The sequence below is a fragment of the Gossypium arboreum genome, chromosome 10 (genome assembly GCF_025698485.1).
Source record: "Gossypium arboreum isolate Shixiya-1 chromosome 10, ASM2569848v2, whole genome shotgun sequence".
NCBI lineage: Eukaryota > Viridiplantae > Streptophyta > Magnoliopsida > Malvales > Malvaceae > Gossypium > Gossypium arboreum.
In genome coordinates, this window is record NC_069079.1 from 131,679,737 (window position 1) to 131,701,859 (window position 22,123).

Genomic DNA, 22,123 nt, shown 5'->3' on the forward strand with positions numbered 1-22,123 from the left:
TCCCTTTATTCTGATTTTTACCTTCCTTTTATTTTGTTTTTCTCTTCTTCCCTTTTTTTACTAGGTAATTTCTATCTGGGACTCTCTTCATTTTTTTTCCTACATTTCTTTTTTAGCTTTTGTGTAACCATATGCCAAAAAAAAAAAAAACCTTGCTACAGCGGACCTATGCTTTTGTGAAATTCGCTTCTTCATCGGATAGTAATTTCAGGTATGGTTTTCACTTCTACTAACTTCTTCTTTTGAGGTCTCTTTTAGTTTCAGACCTATGCTTATCTTCTTTTATTAATGTGGTTATTGTGGTTTTCATCTTTAGAACAAGTTTACATCTCTGTTTTAGTTATCAGATTTATGCTTCTTTTTTTTTGTTTTTTCAGTGTGTTTTTGTTATTCGTTTTGGTGTTCAGCCTTAGGAAACACTGCTTATATTCGTCTTTTTAAATATTGTGATGTCTGTTTTTTTGTTCGATTGTTTGTTTCCCTCTGTATTGAGGGACATTTTCTTGCAAACCTTTGAGTCCTATTTATGAGATTTTATAGCGAAGATATGTTCCTAACAACTATATAAGTATCTATCCTAAAACCCTAACTGATTAGCAGAAAATAAATGGAAACATTTTCTTGTGTCTTTCCCTTTTATTGTTTTGTTTCCTCATTTACCCTTTTTCAACAGTAAAAAACACCACATTTGTTGAGGTAATAAGAAAAAAATCATACTGATATATTTATTCCAGTGAGGGATATCCCATTGCCAGGATATCCCGGCTGGGAGATATTCTACATAAGGATACCCGATGTTGTATATCCCATTCGAGAGATATCCGGGTTTGAGGTCTCAGTGCTTGGGGCTTGGGTTTAGGGTTGGGTTGGTGTTTTTGGGCTTTTATTTCAGTGTTTAGGGCTGTGGATCGCTTAGGTTTTGGATTATTGGGTTTTGGACTACATCGAATGGTGATTTCAGGGACTAAAATATATACCAAAAATTTCGTTAACCTTATAAATTATTAAAAAAATTGAGGATGAGGTTTCTTTTTAATTGAAATGGGCTTTTTTATAATGAATCCAACAAGCCAACTCTAGGGATTCACGACTTTAATCCAACAAGCTATATGGACCTTCTGAACGAGGGGAAGAAAATAAGGAAGCCAGCCACTAAGAAATGAAGCTTCACTCTCCTTTGTTATAGGGTTTATGAGTAGCCTCGCTTTCAATCTCTCTTCCTGATATATCTCCGGCAATACAACTCCACCTTGTTGGGTTTCGGCTCAGATCGACTCCCGGGTAAGAATTCGTGCCTTTTTTTTACAGTTCGTCTCCTTAATTCTCTTCTCCTAAAGATTATTCTCATTTGAATCTTTGCCGCTATCGTTTTTACACAGCTTTTGGTTTGGAATTATGGGTCTTTCATGGGATGGTTGACTGAATCGGTTTCCAAATTGGGATTTTGGATTTTTTTGTCTTTGTTGTTTCAGAAAGTGGTTTGTTTGTAATTTATGCTTTTGGTTGGTTTAAAATAGTTTAACTTTTTGGAGTGGCATAGGGATTGTTTTAGTTTATTTTAAATGAAATAAAACACGGTTCATCCTCATCTACTCAACTACTATAAATTTAGGGAGACAAGATGTTTGGGAGTATGATTCGGTACTTTTCAACGAAACCCAAGCCGAAAATGAAGCCAATCGAGTTGAAAACGTCGCCAGAGCAAACGCAGACCATAACCAGAGTCATCTTTGACATTCTCAAGGAGCATGGGCCCCTCACCGTCGGTGATACTTGGGAACGAGTCAAGGTCAGTTGTTTAGTAGACTATAATATGTATTCATTGTGTATCTATATTTGTTGTTTCCACATCAAATTAAGCCAAAACCAAGAGTGAAGTAAGGGCAGTGCAGTTTTATTGTTGCATAATTTTAGGATCTTGAATTCCATGCATTATTGTTCTTTTCATGCTTTACTTGCCTGTGCTTGACATAATGGAGTAGAAATGTGTGTATGAGTTCAGGAGGTTGGATTGAGAGGACTTACAAGCAAGAGGCACATGAAGATCGTGCTGAGATGGATGAGAGAGAGACAAAAGATTAGGCTAATATGCAACCATGTGGGGCCTCACAAACAATTTCTGTATACAACTTGGTTCACTAAACCAAGCATTAGCCACACAAGAGCTGTCCATAATTCCTCAACTTCTACAACTAGTTTTTCTGTCCATACTTCTAGTCCAAAGTTGTCTTCAGGTTAGGTTGTAGTACGCTTGTGCTGGCTGCAGTACCATTGATTTCAGGACATGTACTGTTTTTTGCAACAGTGTAATACAATTGTTCTGTTGTCATGTTGTGGAAAATTTTCCCTCTTCTTCCCATATATTATCAATTTTAATGTACAAATTCCAAGCTCGATTATTTGTCATCATTTCTGCCATTCAGATGGCTCTATAATAAATGAAAAATAAAGTAAAAGAGCTAAGAATTTATTGAGGAACCTTGATGATTATCAACCAAAAAATTTATCAGCTCGGAGTTAAAAGGGAAAGGGGCCTTTCTTCTTTCCTCTGTTTTTTGTATTCTCAAATTTTCTCTATTTCCCTATTCTCAAAACCCTAATTATATATTTTTTTATTTCCCTTTTTGATTCATCGATCGAAGCTTGCCAATTGTCTATAGTAATATCCCTTGAAGAATCATCAAGGTTCCTCTTTCTATCTTCCTCTGATCCTTCTCGATTTTCTAGATTTGTTTGTATCCCTAAATTTCTCAATAAATTCTTAGTTCTTTAACTTTTGTTTTCATTTTCTTCGTTCCTAAAGTTTGGTTTAGTAACTCAAGTTTTTCTGGCTGTGATGAATCAAAATCCTCAGCTATTTATTTTATGATCATCTTCTGATATTGAAGAAAGCATTACCACTTTTTCTTATTTGTTTGAATTTTGTTTATTTTTCATGCTTTAATTTTGGTTTCTTTATCTTTGATCTAAGCAGCACCAAACAGCTTACCTTCCCAAATCCGAGCTAGCTCCTGAAAACCTTGAAAAGGTTAAAAAAAGAAAATCAAATAAATCAAAAGCCCTCGGGCCTCAGTACCGCTGAACCCTGTTAACAGCCTGCTTCCCCTAAACCGTGGAACAACAAAGATAATTCATTAGCTTAATCAAATTGGGTATCTCTTATATCAACCTAAAATGAAGGTAAAAGTTGTGTGCAGGAAGCTGTATGACTATGTCCGATACAAACTTGGGTTTATAACACTCGGGTCATGAGGAGAATGCTAATGTCTCAAGAGTGATTGTTAGCTTGTTAGTAGTTGTTAGTTTATTAGAAGTAAAAAAGCCAAGTTTGTTAGCTTGTTAGTAAGAGTAGGAAATTGTGTTTATTAGCTTGAGTCATATATGTATAAGCATTGCTTAGTTAATAAATTTGATCATCCTTCTCCATTATTAATTTCTATGCCTTCGGTTAGCTCTCTGCTAAAACAATTGATTCTTTTGAGTTGAGTTGGTATCTTCCACAAACACCTACATTAAAGCATAAATAAACTAAACTACCAATCATATTCCGTAGGAAATGTTCAGGTCAACCCAACTCTCTCTTATTACTTGCCAGGTTGGCAATTCATATCTGATTGAACCCCTTATTAAGATAGCAAGTTTAAAATGACAACCAAATCAATGATGTCGATAGTGATTTTCTGCAAAATGCAGATGAGAAGTAGAAAATTCCAATTCAGGTTCAGCGAGGGGCCTCGGGCAGTATACATTCTTTGAGATTCAATGATATGGCAAGTCATTGAAGCAAATTGAAGCGAAACCCAGATTAATAAAAGCGGCTAAGATTTAAAACAACGAAAACCTCTCTCTTCAAGTCAACTAGAGAGGATGGTTTATGGCGCAATGTCAGATTCGATTCTGCTATGCAGTCCAGATGAGGCAGCTTTAAAAACTATATATTGGATTTGGATGTTACCGAAATTGAGTTTAAAAAGTTAAAAAGTGATTATTGGATGGATAGCCTGAAGCAATTAAAAATTTAACAGAAACTAATTATTATCCGCAAATTTGAAGCAAGGAACAAGAAATGCAAAACTAAAGTAGGCATCTATGTTTCAGCAGACTTCAAATTGTGTAGTTTCTGTGCCATGACATGTAATCCTCATCCCTAGTGATCTTTCCAACAGCATTTCAATCAAATTAACGACTTTGACAAAAAAAAAATGCAAAAAAGAAGGCTATTTGGTGGTTGGATGGTCTGCTGTGGAGCATATTTCTCTAGGTTACATGTGGGTTGCGGAAACTAGTTCCGTTAACTATGTTCATTAGTAACAGTATTTGCCCTAATATTCTCCAAAGAACCACAGGCAGCAAAGACAACGCATGTTTCATGCATCCTTGGTGACTATTCAACTGCAAATTCAAGAGGTTCGCTAAAAGAGGGGGGGAAGCTGCTAGACAAAATAAAAACCAGGGTCACAGCATCCCATTCATGCACACATACATAATACATAATATGCATAATTATAGGTACCAACTTTTCCACAATTGTAGTACATGTTACCATCACAATCTAAACATTAAATTCAACTCTGTAACAAAACAAAAGAATCTCAAGGGGACCATCCCTGTTGCTCTTTTGCTCTAATCCTGCAAGTAAAATATAATTAAATACAGGTTTAGACAATCAAAATTTGCATAAACCTGACTAGTGACTACTGATTAAAAAAAAGAGGCACTAGACACATCTACTCTGAATCTCTGATATTCATTTAGAGGACAATGATATATGGATATGTTACACCTAGAAGGGCATGCTTTTCATGAGTGGCTCTTACCAATTTTAACCAGGAACTCTTCCTCTTACTGATTTTCAATACATTGTAATATCCAATTAGAACTTTCTCAGTCATCAACAATCTCAAAAATTTACAGGGCCTGTTTGGTTTGTTATATATGCTATTTGCTCCTAAAAGGCGCTAAAGTAAAAATCAAATGATAAAAGCAAAATCATAATTATTTAAAAATAAACAAATACTTGTTAGACAACACAATTCTAACATGATCAATTTACAGTAAAGTAAATCATGTATCTCGTTCTAAAGAAACTTACATTTGAACTATTAGTTCTTCATAAACATAGCTTGCTTTTACATTCAAACATGCTTCTTACTTTATGCTTTTCAAAGAAATAAGACAAGCAAATAGCAAAGGGTAGAATCCAATTTGTTAGTTACTAAAGAATCATAAAGACCATCCTCTTGTATTTAAAAGAAGAATCAAATCGAACATAAGAGTAACATCCTAACCAAAACAAGAATGAAATAAGGAAACATAGGATTCTATTCGTATAGCAAGTTTCAAACTTCAGGAAAGACAAGTCAGGAGTAATTAACATACCTCATCATCATCATCATCACCACCGTCTTCCCTATTCTTCTTAAGGCGGGTTGTGCCACCCTCCTTGCTGATGGGTAATTTCATTGCTCCAAATGGAGTGTCAACGTTGATGTGACCTTTCATAGAGTAACCTGTTCCTTTTCCCCTAATCATGTCCCACAGAGCAGATCCGAAATCCTAGGCCTGAAGGAGATAGGAATCTCAATGTAACTGATTCCGTTTTTGTCTATCTTTGCAGATTTTTCAAGTTCTGCAGATCCAATGCTGACCTCAGATAGCCAGACCTCATAGTCAAGTGCATTGAGTACCAAGTCAAAATCATTCTTATTTTCTAATTTCAAATGAAGAACTGCTATAGTTTCCTCCCAAGAGAATCTCTCAAAGTGTATCTTCTCCATATCGATATCGGGCTTATAAGGTATAGGGATCTCTCCAGTTTTCTCAAGAGGTAAAGTTAACCTCCCAAAAACAGGAACATCAACAATGAGATCAATTTTCAGCCTATATGGAATGATGCTGCCAGGCTTAATGTCATCATATGTACTTTTGATATCATCATATATTAAAGTAACTAGTATTTTGACAGTCTCCTCACCATGAGCATGGATGGTTCCAGCATCTGGAATCAAGCCTGAAATGAGTTTTCTACCATCACTTTCAATGAGGTAGTCAATGTTGACGAGGGGGATTGGAACAGGGTTTGGGTTCTTTATGATGACATCGACGACAATTTCTGCTTTCTCAAGATTGATACAAGGGAGGTGAATCTCAGCTACATCTGCAGTAGGCTTGCCAAAGCCGATTGTTTCCTCCATCTTCTCACCAATGTCATGAATGAAACCCTTGACCTTGTCTATAAATCCACGAATATAAGCAGTGTTTCATAAGGCTGAACACCAAAACAAATAATAAAAACACAATGAAAAAACTAAAAAAGAAGCATAAATCTGAAAACTAAAACAGAGATGAAAACTTGTTCTAAAGATGAAAACCACAATACCCAAAGATGAAAACCACAATACCCACAGAAATAAGAGAAGATAAGCATAGGTCTGAAACTAAAAAAGACGTCCCTTTCAACTAATTCTGGCTTATCAGATGATGACATACCTTAATAGCAAAGCTTCCAAGTAATTAATCAAATAAAGTTATTAGAAAAATGTTCAAAACATTTTTTTCTTTTGATAAAAGAAACTACACGAAGCCCTAAATACTAAATAAATTAGTTAACATAGATCGCAATCCTTCTACGACTGTCAATTGAAGCAAGATTTAAAACCAGAGGATATATATATTGGTTAGCATATGTGTATAAAGAGAGAAGCAGAAGCAGCCAAGCAAGGAACAGCCGAAAGGACTGGAAAAGATAGTCTTAGTATTAAGGATTTGATCTAAACACTAAACATGGAGCCAGCCAGAACAAAAAGGAAAGATAGTGATCTGAGACATAAAAATCATCGAAGTGAAGAACAGCAGCCAAAACATCCAGATCCAGATCCAGATCATCATCATTGTTTCAGACATGACAATTTCTCATACTGTAACAAGTCAACAACGGCAATAACATTGTAACGATCAAAAAGAAAAGGTCATATACTAGTTTGCTACTACCATTCCTAAACTTAAAGGGTGACTGGTTTGATCATAACTCAAATCACTCATCTTCCGGTGGAGGGATGAGGATCCAACCCACCATCTTTCGAATATTGAAAATTTAAATTAAAAAGTGGAAAACAAAGAAGACAGATAATTTGTAGTGAGATATACCTGCAAGCAGCGTTTTTCTTATTCTGATCTTGTTATATGTTTTGTGATAAGAAGAGAGCGGACACTGGCCAGGGGGATTATATACGATTGGGGAAATGATAATAGGTTAGATCCAGAACATTAGCAGCCAGGCAAAGACAGCGGCCTTAGATCTGGTACTCTGACTGAAGCCTCAGGCCACAAAGATAAACGTAATACCAATCATATTGCAAATTTCAATGTTTAAACGAAAAATAGCTCCTTCTATCCCTTTCCAGTAGAAGTTTTCATATATAAGAAATGACCATTGCATGGTACACCAACATGGCTATATCATGCCAGCAAAAAAAAAAAAAAAATGTAGCGGTACAGGAAAATAGATCCTTTGTGTTCAAAAGGTTTTCTTGCTTGCTTAATCAATAGGTTGTACTGTTTCCTAAAATATGATGGTATTCACAGGGCATTAGACAAGATTAAAAATGATTTAGATTTAGGTGGAATAGAAAGGTAAATGGTCAACCTTGCCAGGCAAAGAATCATAACCAAAGATGCCGAACAGATGGTTGAGCTAGACAAGCAGTCACATCGCTTAATAGAAATTCTTGTAGTATTAAAGAACACAAAAACAATGTCTTTTGGTGTAAGAATACACACAAACTATCCAACTCTGACAAACTAGAGCAAAGTGGATTACCTGCTGGTCATCATTATTTTCAGCATGGGTTATTCCTAGCAATCTCCAATCTTCAGCATTCTCAGGATTTTTCATAACTTCAGCCTCTAGGGCAAGCACTGCTTCACTCAAAAGTCCTTTCCTCAATAGCTCTTGACCTTCTTTTAAAGGATTTTGATGACCAACATATGGATTCATATCAGAAAATACAAAGACACCCCTTGAAGCGTCCGACCGCTGAGGAACCTACAAGTTTTCACATCCAAAACATTCATGTAGAATTAAGGGAGGTTATAAAGTGAACTTCTTCAAGGCTGCAGACTTACTTATCATATGAATTTGCCCAGTTATCAGACAAACTATCTCCCAAAGCCCCCTCACCAACTTGACGACCAAATTCTTCTGCCCAGTCATCAACATGCAACTTTGAGCATTCATTGACCCATTGATCATCGACAGACTCTTGTTGCAATCTTTCAGCACCAAATTCATTGGCCCAATGGTCAGGTCCACAGAAAACCTATTAACCAATAAGTCAAGAACATTTAATGAAATGAAGAAAATTAGAATATTTCAAAAAAGAATAACAGCTTTGCACAGTTTAAGAGTCTCAAAATAATACATAACACGCAGAATGATTAGTTGCACTTTGTATCCTGAATAAACAAATCAAAACACCCTAGTTGTTCTCATACAGTAGCAGACTCCTCAGCCCATTGATCAGGTTGAAGAAAATCAAAGAACCACCAACCAGAGTAGCAAATTCTGTATAATAAGAACATTTATACAAATTACAATGTTTTTAGCTGGTTTAACACGAAACAGAGATATACAATTACAAGAATCATCAGTGACAGTTTATCTTCTAACTTATTATAATCAAACAATGGTTGAATTTTGAAGGTCTCCAGGAAAAGAATGGGCGATTTGATTAAGTTGTTGATATTAACACACCAATATGACAACAAATTAATTTGCACGTATGAGAATGACATTTCATGAAACTAAGTTCTGAGTAGTGATTATCTCCACAAAACTCATCGTGAAGCAACATATCAAGCATGCAAATGTAAAACATGTTTCTTTGCCCAGGCTTTAAAATCATAAAGGCCCTCACTTGGTTAGATAAAACCAAAAGCATTTGTTTTTAAAAGAAATGGTAGCTGTTAAAAGCCTTTATGAAGGTTCTTAATAAAATGTTACTAGATATTGAAGCTCGTAACATAGGCACATATGGAAAGGGAACATGAAAGAGATTCAAATGTTAAAGCAGACTATTCACTAGGAAAATGAAACATTAAAAGACAACTGTCCTATTAAATCATCTAAAAAACTTCAAATAAGCATATATCTAAAGATAAATATCAAACACATCTTTCGAATTTTTAGATCACCAGAAAACTTTCAGTTAATGAACAAAGTACTTACTGGATCTTCCCAGGTGATTCCTGCATTATTCACAAACTTGCATTAGTTTTTGAATTTGGCCATTTTGGAACCAGAGTAAAGGCCAACTTCAGCTAGAAAACATAGGTAAAACCCCTTAACTTTGTTATTTTCTGTTGACCTGAACTTGAGTGGAAATAAACATTGGTTAAATTCGCAGTGGGTTACCAATGACATAAAGCTCAGTATGGATTACTGAACAGACCAGAAAAGCAGTGTCAATACTGCTGATATTACTGAAACAAAAACAGAATTCCAAATTTATCAAACCGCACTTGTACAAGGAAAGTGGCCTTAAATATATATCAACTGTAGATTAAATGAAAACAGCCAAGTGTTCAAGTAATGAAAACTATTCCCTGACCTTAAATATATATAAACTGTAGATTAAAGGAAATCGACCTCATTTAACACTCAAGATTAAATTTATCTTTACTTGTTAAACTTACCAGTAAACAGAGAGTAGGCTTCCCGTAACATACCTAAAACTTTATAGTCCAGAAAATTAGAACATAGCTTTTTCACATTGTCCTAATCAAATTTTCACATCAACCATTAATTCACTGATTCGGAAAATTTTGAATTAACCCCAAAACAGCACAAGAAGATTGTTCAAAGAAACAAATTCATGCAAACTAATATGATGAAAACCGAAGTCATTAACCAATGGCTTAGAAAAGGAAAAGCGACCTCAATTTTGTTAGTTCCTTCTCCTTGGAAGACAGGACCCCCTAAGAGCGTCTTGTAAACCAATTATTCGATCTGGAGATCCCAGCAAGGCTGCCGGAGACATCACTAAACCCAGGGATGTCTCTTGCAAAGAAGAATTCGTAGAGATTTTCCCAGAACCCCAGTCCAGCCTACCCAACTGATATAATCTAGAATATACTCTCCGCCCTTATTAGTAGGATCCCCTATCTTAAGTTTGTCTGCTTGTACAAATGTAGACGGCCTATGAATTAAGTAGATTTATTTATCATGCAGTTCTAACTGCTAATTCCATTAAATAGAAATCAATGTTACTTAAATCACTTGCTGCAAAAAGAAGGCAACATTTTCCAAAAGCTTCTTAAAATATGAATTACACAAAATCCGAAGCCATTTTTTTTCTGATAAGGTGCTATCCTAGAAGACATGAGATTCTTCAAACATCTTTGAACCGACATTAAGAAAAACAAGAACACTTACAGATGTAAGGAACAGACCCGTCTAACCATAAAACAGAAATGAAAAGGCAAAAGACAAAGTTAAGATTCATACTTGAAAATTAGTCTACGATGAAACAGGAGATTTCGAAAATCACATAAAATAGAAAACTCAGGTTTATCTCTCTCACGAAAACTGTTTTCCTACTGTAGCGCATATGTGTGTTTTTTTTTTTTTTGGCCTCTCGTAACCCAAAACTAAAAAATAAAGAGAGAAAAAAGTTGAAGAGAGAGAATCAAATCGAGAAACAAATGGGGGATGTTTGTTTGGCCTCTGGTTACCCGAAGGTAAAAAAGAATAAAAGCAAAACTTCGAAAAGAGAGCGAGAGAGATAGAGTATCAGGGAAGAAAAGGGGAACTCTGGAATGAAATGATGGGGAAGGAAAGGGATTTGAAAAGACACAACGAACATCTTCTTCTCGGAAGATTTTTTAAATCTCCGATGTATATTTAAGGCTCTTTTTAAATCCACAGCCCCAAACACTGAAACAAAAGCTCAAAAACACCAGCCCAACCCTAAACCATGATCACCAGCTAGCATCTGTGAAATTTCAAATTTCCATTATGCTTCTTTAAAATTTGTTAAATGGAACAAAAGCAAAAAAAAATATATATATTATAAAAAAGAAGTGGCAAAATCATCATATTTGAGTAGAAATTGCTAATAGTTCAAACGTAAAGTACTTCCAAACATACATTCTTGACTTAAAGTAAAAAACCATGCATCTTTTTTCTTCCAAAGAAAGGCTTCAGAATTTTAAAATGTTTTGCTTACAGCAATAGCAACGACGCAAAAATAATAATAATTATAATAATAAGAGGTTAATTTATAAACCAAGCTCACTATTTTGCTATGATGGAGAAATGAAAGAGCCATGCTTTTTAAACTGGCAGTAATATCTAAACTACAATCCGGTACTAATATAGCTTCTCCATCACATAAACCATAAAAAAAAAATACAATTATATAAAGGAAGGGGGGAAATCCAGAATCTAATAGCATTCATCATTAAAACCAAAAAATCAATAAGCAAACAAAACTCTTACTATGGAAGAGAAATTGGAAAAGAAAAGTAACAAGAAGAGCTCGTGCCAAGTCAATTTGCAGCGCTGTTTGATGTGGGGAGAATCAGGCAATGAAGAAGGGAAAGCTATTTCTTTGAGATCGTATAGGACGTAGTCATACAGCTTCCTGCACACAACTTCTACCTTCATTTTAGGTTGATAAAAGAGATACCCAATTTGATTAAGCTAATGAATTATCTTTGTTGTTCCACGGTCTAAATATTTAGGGGAAGCAGGCCCGTGGGCTTTTGATTTATTTGGTTTTCCTTTTTTTAACCTTTTCAAGATTTTCAGGAGCTAGGTCGGATTTGGGAAGGTAAGTTGGTTGGTCCTGCTTAGATCGAAGCAAAAGGTATTCCTAGAATCATGTATACTCTAGGTTTGACTGCATCACAATGAGGATTAACTAAAAGCTGCTAAGTACAGTATAAAGGGACAATGCATCAAAACTGAGTGGGACAATGTAAATAGAAAACTCTTTACCCTTTTGAGGCAATGAAGCAGGAGTACCCCTGGAGTCCGATGCATTATCAAGAAACATAAAGAAGATCTAGCAATTCCAAGAAAGATGCAGTCTGAGGATTACCCGGAGAACCTACACAAGGTGAGAAAATTTTAATAATTAAAAAAGAAATCGAGCAAAAACAAATTGCAAAAGTCATGATTATTCTAGTTGCAAATCTAAAAAAAAAAAAAGAACGCATTCGCTAACCAACAATTAATTGAGCTAAAAGAAGACAAAAAATGAAGGATAGTGTTTCATAACGACTGTGACAGTAATATCGAGATGCCTAACCATTATAGTGATAAATGGTATAAATATGCAAACATATATGGTGAGTTTTTTAAATCCAAAAGATAGAACCATTAATGGAGATACTATTAGCACCTCAAAGAAGGAAAAGCATCAAAATATCACCATATTATTTACCAGAAAAAGCAGTGTTTGAAACTGAATCAGAGGGTTTGTGAGGTGGAGCTGTTTGAGAAAAGTCACAAGGTTTGGCTCCCCTGTCTTCTATCCTGCTCTTAACCCGTTGACAACAATCTTGCATGTCGAGCTTTGTTCTCCTACATATTAGAACAGCAGTTGTCGGCTCACAAGTTCTTGTAGAGTAATAGTACTTGCAAAAATAGAAAATTGCACATTTTGAAATAAAACATTAGTCCACCCCACCCAAGAAAGAAAGAAAGAGTGAGATGAGTGGCATGGTCAAAACAAAAATGTCATATATACACACACCCAACGTCTCCGCGGCGGAAGGTCAAAGGAAAGACACAGTTCAATTTCCGCGTTATTGCCAGCCATTCTTCATCGTACTGAACCTCATAAGGTCCTAGATCAGATCAATATCAACAATCTAAAAGATCAGAGAAAGCCAGAATTCATTTATTAGCTTCCAGCAAAGACCAAAAGAAAGAACCTAAATGACTACCTGCAAGAACTTGTGCCCTGGAAGGCATTTATCGAGTGCAAGAAATTTTGTCACTTGACCACCCTCTTCATGTTCAACAAGAGCGGTGAATTTGCAATGCAAGTGAGCTGAAAACCAATACGATGGTTTGAGTTTTTCGAGCAGCTGAGCAGCAGGTTTGCTTACAAGAGTTCCTTGCTGGATCTAGGAAATATGTTTCAACCAACAAGCAACCAGAAATGGTCAACAAGAAAACTGAATACGCTTGATATGAAGATTTTCATTCTTTCACATATATGTATTTCCACCAAATCAATTATAATTACCTCATCTTTGAAATGTTTTTTGTAGCGAACAAGTTGTTGCCAGTTTCCATAATTAGTGATGCCGAGCGGCCAATCGTGTCAAAGGAAAATATCAATCGGTTCCTCTAGGTGCATGAGCTTATGAACATCATACTCCCGGACATGATACACAGACCTGATAGTATTGTCATTATAAGGTGGCCTTTCATGGTGTCCTGCTAAAGGAAAGGCTAATTCATTTCAGTTTCAAAGCTTTGACTCTCCACCCTAGATACGAATCAATATAACATATTCAACACTCGCTTGCATTAAATAAACAATCGCCATTAAAAGAACTCCAGAATAAACATAGAATAGACAAGTAAAAGAACTTCATACCCAATCTAAACAATAATTATGCACATTGTAAATTCCGAAAAGTCCACCGATACGGATATTGCCAAACTTCACAACCACAGCATACCCAAAGAAGTATATATTAGGTGCTGCCCATCCCCCATAATGCCTAAAGTTCACACATTTCAATCGCAGAAGGTAAAATTCAAGGCCTTTTCATAAAAGAATCAAAATCCCCAAGCTAGAACATATGAAGAAAAGGGGGTGGGTTACAATTCCCATAAATAATTGGAAGCTTCATGAATTTGCACCCGCAAAACAGATAATGACACTAAAAATACTGAACCGGGACGGGAAATGATGGGAATATTCTAGGAATAGCTTATTCTGAAACGGGATATGATGGGGATATTCCCGAGGCAGAATAAGAATGAAAATTAACTAGAACAAACACTAGAAAAATCTGTTCCGATGCAAAGCTAAGCCCAACAACACAATACTTAATAAAACGTTGTTCTGAAAATATTTAATGTAAAATTCTCTGAAAATATTTAAAAAATCAGTATGTTTTAATTAGTGTTTAAGCAAAGATTTAAAAGAAATAGAAAATAACACAAAAGCTATAATATTAACCAGAGGGAAACAAACAATCCAAAAATAAAGAACATATAGTAGACGATAAACAAACAAAAATGAAGAACAAGACCGACATCTATAGATCTGAAAGACGGAACGAAACAGTGATTTCTAAAGCTAAAAACCAAAAACCCTAAGAAAAACCCACTGAAATACAAGTATAAAAGCATGGAGCTGAAACTAAAAAAGAGATTGATACCTGAAATGAGTCTCCGTTGAAGCAAAGAATTTCAAAAATCACAAAAACCAGAAACGGCAGAGAAAACATAGGATTTCTCTCTCACGAAAACTCTCTTCCTACTACAGCGTGTGTTTTTTTGGCCTGTGGATACGCAAAGCTGAAAAAGAATGACAGGAAAACGTCGGAAAGAGACCGAGAGTGAGAGAGAATCGCCGAAGAAATGGGGAGCGAAGTGGGGAGCGTGAAGGTCTCCTCCTTAAACACCGAATAAGTAATCGGTGGTGAAGAAACAGAATAGAAATCAGACATTCATTGCATAGGCGCATAATGCAATAAGCCCGTAGTAAGGCATTCCATTTAACCAAGCATGTGTATAGGTGGGCCTACGGAATAGGGTTGTAATACCTATGCGATTACATTGAACTAAATATACCCTTAAAGTTTACGGTTGGGCTGATGTTTTTGGGCTTTCATTTTAGTGTGTGGGGGGCTGTGGACCTCTTAAATTTTAGTTACTGAATTTTTGAGCTTACGTTATGCCCTATGTACTAGACTTGTTTTGGGTCTTCATTTAGTTAGTTAGATAGGTCCTTAAATTTTAGTTACTGAATTTTTGAGCTTACGTTATACCCCATGTACTAGACTTATTTTGGGTCATCATTTAATTAGTTAGATAGACCCTTTCGTTCTCTTACTTTAGGTTTTATTAAATTTTGTTTATAAACTATTTATTTAGTTAATTTAATATCTAGTCCGATATATTTTAAAATAAAATAAAATTCAAACCGTTTTCAAAATAAATAATATAAAAACTCTTTCTTCATTCATCTCTCGCACGTTCGGTTCTCCCTTTATTCTCTCCTCTTTTCTACTATTTTTCTTCTTTTTCTCTCTTTCTCCTTTATTGTCCTTTCTAACAAAGTGCTGCCGCTTCCTCCACACACTTTCCAGCGTCTTACCTCCGATCAGGCCAGCTTCCTTCTCATCATTTGAAATTTAAATCCTCAAGTATATCTATCCAATCCATTGCGCCCCATTTCTTCGAAGATTCTCTCTCACTCTCGGTCTCTTTTCAACGTTTTCCTGTCATTCTTTTTTAGCTTTGGGTATCCACAGGCCAAAAAAACACACGCTAGAGTAGGAAGAGCGTTTTCGTGAGTTTTTGTGATTTTTGAAATTCTCTTCTTCAACGGAGACTCATTTCAGGTATCAATCTCTTTTTTAGTTTCAGCTCCATGCTTTTTACTTGTATTTCAGTGGATTTTTCTTAGGGTTTTGGTTTTCAGCTTTAGAAATACTGTTTCGTCCCGTCTTTCAGATCTATAGATGTCGGTCTTGTTCTTTATTTTGTTTGTTTTCTTTTCATACTGCTAGGTGCTTGCATTAGTCAGTAAGTATTGGGTATATTTTCTTTAAAATAGTTGGAATTGTTTGAGTTCTGTTGGGTATGATTTGCAAATGGATTTTGATTGGAAGTTTTAGGTAGACCCATGGTATCTCTGTGTGTCAGCTGAATGGGAAGTTTTGTGTGATTATTGATATATCCATTTGGTGAAAATACTCTGATTTTGGTGAAAATACTCTGATTTTGGTTAAAGATAGAATTATACTCATCTGTGTTACCTAGCCTTACATGAAGGGAAATTGAGTTGTAATCTTTTAAATGAATAGGTTCTAGTCTCAATCCTTAGATTAACATAATTTTAATTTGCTTATTGGTTGATGCTTTTTTACTTGTATGTCAGTGGGTATTTTTATGATTTTTTTTCTGCTTTATAAATCCTTTGTCTTTGCCTTTTCTGCTTTATATCCTTCACTGTTCTCTCATTGTCTTGACATTCATGAAAAGGGAACTGCATTTCTTTCTTTATGTCTTCATTTCCTTTTGCATATTTCTGAGATGGTCAATCCTTCTAAATGAAAATTTATGGGTATGTGATCAGGAATTAAATCACCTTGTTTTCAATATATAGGTCTCAACATATTTTGGAAAAAGAATTCGTTCGAAATAACCCTAATCTCGATGGAAAGATGAAAGCTTTTTTGATTGGTCAGTAATAAAATTTTATGGTCTAAAATGAAACCCATTATGTATCCAAGATTAATTTATTTTTGGTAAGGATACTCCCTTATTTGACACACCCTTTACTCTGTACATACCTCACAAATCATCTTGTAAAAGTTGACACCATGTATTTGTATAAAAAAAAAGCCGGTTGGGACTGAATTGAATAAAATGAAAAGTACACTAATTCTGAAGTTGTACTGGGCGTGTGGCGTATCGACCAGCTTATTCCCATATTCTCTCCTATTTTTCCTTTATTTCTAACGTTCCTTTCTCCTTTATTAGCTACTCTTTTGATTAGTTTTATGTATGTCCAGTAGGCCCGTTCCCTCCCCTAAAATTTACGAAACCAATTACTCTACCCCTCTAAATATTTTATTTTACCGATGAAAATAAAATAAAAATATTATAATATTGTTATGTTATAAAGTCTCCGTTAAATCAAGATCCATTGTGATTAGCTTCTTTCTCTCTCTAGAAAAAGGAAAAGAAAAGGTTTGAATTCATGAATCAGTGGTAGCTTCTTCCGAATGAGTGAGTCTATGTAGTGCTAGTCTTTCTTTTAAGGTATAAATTTTGATTCTTTAGAAAAATCTTGTTTTTTCTTCATCTCTTTTTATTCTGTTTGGTTTCTCTGATCGAGGAAAATCAAGGAAAATTTGTATCAAACTTGACATTAGTCCTTGTTCTTTTTAAATAATTCCTGATTCACCTGTGAGTTGGCAAATTCTTTTCATCCTGCATTTTCCCGGAAGCCAAACAGGAGACTTAAAGGTTTTTAATTTCGAAAATTTTGTTCTCTTACGGAAATATTGAAAAAATACATGTCTTTCAGTTAATCCCTTTATTCTCTCCGATTTCCCCTTAATTTTTTTCTAACATATTTTTTCCTTTACCGGCTGTTAATTTTCGTTCTTATTCTGTTCCGGCTTTATCTCTGTCATATTCCGAATCGGAATAAGCTATTCGCCGGATATCCTGCCTTTTCTTCTTCCGGTTCTGAATTTTTGGTTTCCGGTTTATGGGTTTTAGTGGCCGGTTCAGCTATTTTTTCTTGTTTGGACCGGCCAACCTGTCACACTTATTCCGCACAGGGATATCCCACTCCAGGGATATCCCGGTTCGTTGTTATTCCATATTGGTATATCCCGGCCTGGGTGTATCCCATTCTTGGAATATCCCGATTCCCCAGTATTTTTTCCTAAGTCTCTTTACCTTTTTTGTCTTTAATTTCTCAAAAAAAAAGTAATTTAAAGAAGGTATTAATTACCATAAATGTTACCGTTGTTACTTGGGGATTTAGAAAATTAAGTTCTCTCTCCTCCGTTCATAGCTTCCCCATTTCTTCACCTATTCATCCACCTCTTTAAATTTATTTTCCTTTATTTATTTCCCCTTTTATTCTCTGTTGTTTTTCCATTCTTTGATCTCTGTTAATCCTCTCTTTCATTTTCTTTATTCTCTTTCCCTTCCTTTCTTGTCCTTTCGTAACAAACCTTAGACACTGCCGCGCCATCAACACTTTCCGGCGTCTTACCTCCGATCAAAGGTCAGTTCCCTTCCCATTATTCGAAATTTGAATCCGCAAATCCATCTCTTCTCTCCATAGCACCCAATTTATTCACCGACTCCCTCTCTCTCTCTCTCTCTGTCTGTTTTGAATTTATTCCTCTCATTTTTTTCTATTTTTGGGTCACCGAATGCCAAAAAAAAAAAACACAGAAAGACGCTACACTAGGTTTTCTCTGCCGTTTCTGGTTTTTGTGATTTTTTGAGATTCTCTGCTTCATCGATGACTGATTTCAGGTATGAATCATTACTTGTACTTTGTCTTTGTCTTTGCCATTTCATTTTGTAAAGTCTCTAGTTTTAGTAAAGTCTCTTCTTTCCTTTCCCTTTTATCTCACTTAAGATAATGCTTTAAACTTTTTCACCTGTCTTTCTTTCTAATGTGACAGTCCAGATAGCCTACTGGTGGTCTCGTGGATTAAAAAAACTGCTTCCTGGGATATGTAGTACTCTTCCTGTCCATAAATAACTGTTTTTAGTTAGTATCTTTCTTGCCCTGTGTATACATTCATGGATTCCTTTCTATCTCTTTTGCAGGTGCAAAATCTATAATAAATAGAAGTTGAAACCGCTTATGGTATTGGAATTTTTGAAAACATTGTCTGATTTCGTCTCATTCATCTTCATTTTTTTAATGTGACAGATATTTTCTTTCGGTATCTGGTCTCCTGTCTTTCCATCCGTCCATGGCTCTTTTATTGTTAATCCTGCCGTCGCCCTTTTCATTCTTGTTTTAGTTTCAGATATATGCTTCTTTTTACTTCTATTTTCAGTGTGTTTTTGTTATGGTTTTGTGTTTTCACCTTTAGAGGATTAGAAAAAAACCTAAGGTTTTAAGTTTTTCTCAAACCCTACCACAGTATTGTGTCCAATTCAAAACGATGAAGATAGCAGTGGAAGGGTGCATGCATGGAGATCTCGACAAGGTCTCGACACCATTAAATACATTGAAACACTCAAACATCAAAATTTACCTCCTCCTTTGTTATGGTGATTTCCAGGTTCTTTCTCTTACACTCCCACTTTCTCCAATTTGTTGTTTTTATATGAAATTTTGTCACTTTCCAGATACCCAATTTTTATATGAACTTAATTTTTTTTTTTTTTTTTTGCAACTTAGGCAGTCAGGAATCAAAAGATATGGATAGCCTTAATGTGGCCCCAAAATATAGGGAGATGAAGTCATTCTGGAAATACTATTCGGTCAGGAGGTTGCCCCAGTTCCCACGATTTTTTATCGGTGGAAATCATGAAGCTTCAATTATTTATGGGAATTGTAAGTCACCCCATTTTCTTCATATGTTCTAGCTTGGGGATTCTGATTCTTTTATGAAAAGGCCTTGAATTTTACCTTCTGCTATTGAAATGTGTAAACTTTAGGTATTATGGGGGATGGGCAGCACCTAATATATACTTCTTGGGGTATGCTGTGGTTGTGAAGTTTGGCATTATTCGTATCGGTGGACTTTCGGGAATTTACAATACGCGTAATTATTGTTTAGGTTGGGTGTGAAGTTCTTTTAATGGTGATTGTATATTTACTGCAAGCGAGTGTCAGATATGTTATATTGATTCTTATTTAGGGTGGAGAGTCGAAGCTTTGAAACTGCAATGAATTAGCTTTTCCTTGAGCAGGACACCATGAAAGGCCAGCTTATAATGACAATACTATCAGGTCTGTGTATCATGTTTGGGAGTACGATGTTCACAAGCTCATGCACCTAGAGGAACTGATTGATATTTTCCTTTCACATGACTGGCCGCTCAGCATCACTGATTATGGGAACTGGTAACAACTTGTTTGCTACAAAAAAACATTTCAAAGATGAGGTAATTATATTCAATTGGTGGAAATGGACATATGTGATAGAATGAAAATCTTCATATCAAGCGTATTCAGTTTTCTTGTTGACCATTCCTGGTTGCTTGTTGGTTGAAACATATTTCCTAGATCCAGTAAGGAACTCTTGGAAGCAAACCTGCTGCTCAGCTGCTTGAAAAACTCAGACCATCGTATTGGTTTTCAGCTCACTTGCACTGCAAATTCACCGCTCTTGTTGAACATGAAGAGGGTGGTCGAGTGACAAAATTTCTTGCACTCGATAAATGCCTTCCAGGGCGCAGTTCTTGCAGGTATCTATCATATGTTCTGACCATTTCATTTAGGTTCTTTCTTTTGGTCTTTGCTGGAAGCTAATAAATGAATTCTGGCTTTCTCTGATCTTTTTGATTGTTGATATTGATCTGATCTAGGACCTTATGAGGTTCAGTACGATGAAGAATGGCTGGCAATAACTGTGTCTTTCCTTTGATCTTCCGATGTGGAGACTTTGGGTGTGTGTATATATGACATTTTTGTTTTGACCATGACACTCATCTCGCTCTTTCTTTCTTTCTTGGGTGGGGTGGACTAATATTTTATTTGAAAATGTGCAATTTTCTATTTTTGCAAGTACTATTACTCTACAAGAACTTGTGCGCCGACAACTGCTGTTCTAATATGTAGGAGAACAAAGCTCGACATGCAAGCTCGTCGTCAATGGGTTAAGAGCAGGATGGAAGACAGAGGAGCCAAACCTTGTGAATTTTCTCAAACAGCTCCACCTAACAAACCCTCTGATTCAGTTGCAAACACTACTTTTTCTGGTAAATAATATGGTGATATTTTGATGCTTTTCCTTCTTTGAGGTGCTAATAGTATCTCCATTAATGGTTCTATCTTTTGGATTTAAGAAACTTACCATACATGTTTGCGTATTTATACCATTTATCACTATAATGGTTAGGCATCTCGATATTACTGTCACAGTGGTTATGAAACACTATCCTTCATTTTTTGTCTTCTTTTAGCACAATTAATTGTTGGTTAGCGAATGCATTCTTTTTTATTTAGATTTGCAACTAGAATAATCATGACTTTTGCAATTTGTTTTTGCTCGATTTCTATTTATACTCTAAATCTAGTGGTATTGGATGAATTTTTCATAGGTTTGAATCATAATTGTGATGTGTAATTTAGAAACTCGAGTTAAAAGTGTGTACATTAATTGTAAAATTACCTAAAATAATAATAATTTTATCATGATTCAAAATTTATAAAAAAAACATAAAATAAAATTGAAAACCAAGATGATAGTAATCTAATTAAGTTTATTAAGCAAGCAAATAATATTTTCATGTGCGGATTCAATCTTAGTTCTATTGGTATAGACATGATGTAGGAGGACGTAGATGCATTAAAACACATTATCTTCCCATTTATAGGTTGAGGAAGGGCTATAGGTAGTTTTAGGTATTGTGTAAAAAAAAAAACAGATATGATCGGAACTTGTAATGTGATTGTTCAAAATAAATATTTTCACGGATAAGTTATTTTTTCTTTTGCGTGATTTAGATAGTAAAACTTTAAATTGTTTCCAAATAAAATAATTTTATTATTATATTTGAAAAGGAAAATACATCACTAGAAATAAGGACTGATTTTTGTATCAACATATTGACATTAAATCTTTTGTGGATCTAGAAATTTCTTAAGAAATATAAGAAAAAACAATACAAAGCGTATAAAATTTCTTTTATTCAATGCAAAATCACTTTTAAGATTCTCTTAAATATATTATTGAGCAATATTAATACTGAAATTATCAACTTTATGATAAAATATGAATAAATAAATAAAATTATATAAAACAATGCGTGGGTTTGGATGAATGATTGGGTGCGTGCATTAGGTATTATACATTTAGTTTACTTTTTGACTATGCTAAATATCTAGTCTTACAACAACCGTTACTTTTACATTAATTGCAGTTAAACCCACCACGAATCTAAAACCACCCTATATAAACAAAGATGTAAAGCTATAATAATGCAGTTAAAGGTATAAAAAAACTAGCTTTCATTTATATATGATCATATATATAGATCTATATTGTTCATAAAATAATTAAAAACTAAGCGATTAATTTTATAACGTAAAATAATAACCATAGACATACCTTCAATGATGAATAGAGAATATTTAATAGTCTAAGTCATGACCATGACTAAAATTAAAACCTTCAACACCTAGATTGAAATTCCCGTACCCTCAGGTGTCTC

At 35.0% G+C, this 22,123-nt stretch overlaps 1 protein-coding gene, 1 long non-coding RNA gene and 2 pseudogenes across 3 annotated transcripts; 2 read left to right on the top strand and 2 right to left on the bottom strand.

Moving 5' to 3' along the window:
- Positions 1-1,092: 1,092 nt before the first annotated feature.
- Positions 1,093-2,341, top strand: LOC108466906 (uncharacterized). Its single transcript, XM_017767271.2, has 3 exons — positions 1,093-1,281; positions 1,613-1,789; positions 2,003-2,341. Exons 2-3 carry the CDS (start codon positions 1,622-1,624, stop codon positions 2,237-2,239), a joined length of 405 nt encoding a protein of 134 aa, XP_017622760.1. The 5' UTR covers positions 1,093-1,281; positions 1,613-1,621; the 3' UTR covers positions 2,240-2,341.
- A 2,024-nt stretch (positions 2,342-4,365) lies between these two features.
- LOC108466295 (desiccation protectant protein Lea14 homolog) lies at positions 4,366-6,268 on the bottom strand (annotated as a pseudogene).
- Positions 6,269-6,312: 44 nt separating this feature from the next.
- Positions 6,313-14,780, bottom strand: LOC108467235 (uncharacterized). Of its 2 annotated transcripts, XR_008272442.1 has the most exons (10): positions 14,407-14,780; positions 13,257-13,453; positions 12,952-13,134; positions 12,759-12,852; positions 12,447-12,586; positions 9,935-12,110; positions 9,227-9,480; positions 8,125-8,318; positions 7,147-8,044; positions 6,313-6,502 (listed from the first exon to the last, which is right to left on the bottom strand). It is a non-coding gene; the product is annotated as an uncharacterized LOC108467235 (long non-coding RNA). The 2 variants fall into 2 exon arrangements; XR_008272441.1 differs by lacking the exon at positions 6,313-6,502 and having other exon boundaries at positions 7,689-8,044; positions 9,227-9,365; positions 11,999-12,110.
- Positions 14,781-15,044: 264 nt separating this feature from the next.
- On the top strand, positions 15,045-21,044 carry LOC108481910 (lariat debranching enzyme-like; annotated as a pseudogene).
- The last annotated feature ends 1,079 nt before the right edge of the window (positions 21,045-22,123 follow it).

Coding starts and splice junctions, on each gene's coding strand:
- LOC108466906 (XM_017767271.2), top strand. CDS start 1,622: ATGTTTGGGAGTATGATTCGGTACTTTTCAACGAAACCCAAGCCGAAA. Junction 1,790..2,002: donor ATACTTGGGAACGAGTCAAG/GTCAGTTGTTTA, acceptor GTATGAGTTCAG/GAGGTTGGATTGAGAGGACT.